Raw genomic sequence first — 376 nt, 5'->3', positions numbered from 1 at the left:
ATATTCTAGAGCCATTCCTCAATGGGCCTCCCTTCCAGGTCGCGGAGCCTCGGGCGCGGTGCCCATGGCAAGGCCTTGTCGTCGCCGGGCTGCGAGGCGGCGGCGCGGACGCCCAAGCGCGAGGGCGCGTCGCCGCACGTGGGGCCTGGCGGCGACAGCTGCGGGCGGAGTCCCCTCACGCCCATGAGCAACCTCAAGCTGCTGACCCGCATAGCGTCCATGGAGGAGTCGATCAGCAGCAAGAAGGCGCTGTTCGGCCACGAGAAGCCGGCCTGCGGCGACGGGGCCTCTCCCGCCGGAGGCGCTCCTGCGGCCAGGGCGCCAGCGCTGCCCGCCGGCGGCCCCGCGTCCACGCTGCGGCGGCACAACAGCGACT

The 376-nt window shown here is 72.9% G+C and overlaps 1 protein-coding gene across 1 annotated transcript in view; it reads left to right on the top strand.

Moving 5' to 3' along the window:
• LOC119591242 overlaps nt 1-376 on the top strand; it is a gene marked incomplete in the record, with an annotated part of 13,031 nt that overhangs the window by 4,905 nt on the left and 7,750 nt on the right. The window contains 1 exon segment of the mRNA XM_037939948.1: nt 39-376. Coding sequence (XP_037795876.1) covers nt 39-376 — 338 coding nt within the window.

The sequence above is a fragment of the Penaeus monodon genome, chromosome 28 (genome assembly GCF_015228065.2).
Source record: "Penaeus monodon isolate SGIC_2016 chromosome 28, NSTDA_Pmon_1, whole genome shotgun sequence".
Taxonomy (NCBI): Eukaryota; Metazoa; Arthropoda; class Malacostraca; order Decapoda; family Penaeidae; genus Penaeus; species Penaeus monodon.
Note: the sequence above shows the minus strand (reverse complement) of the source record. Positions and strands in the feature narration are given on the sequence as shown.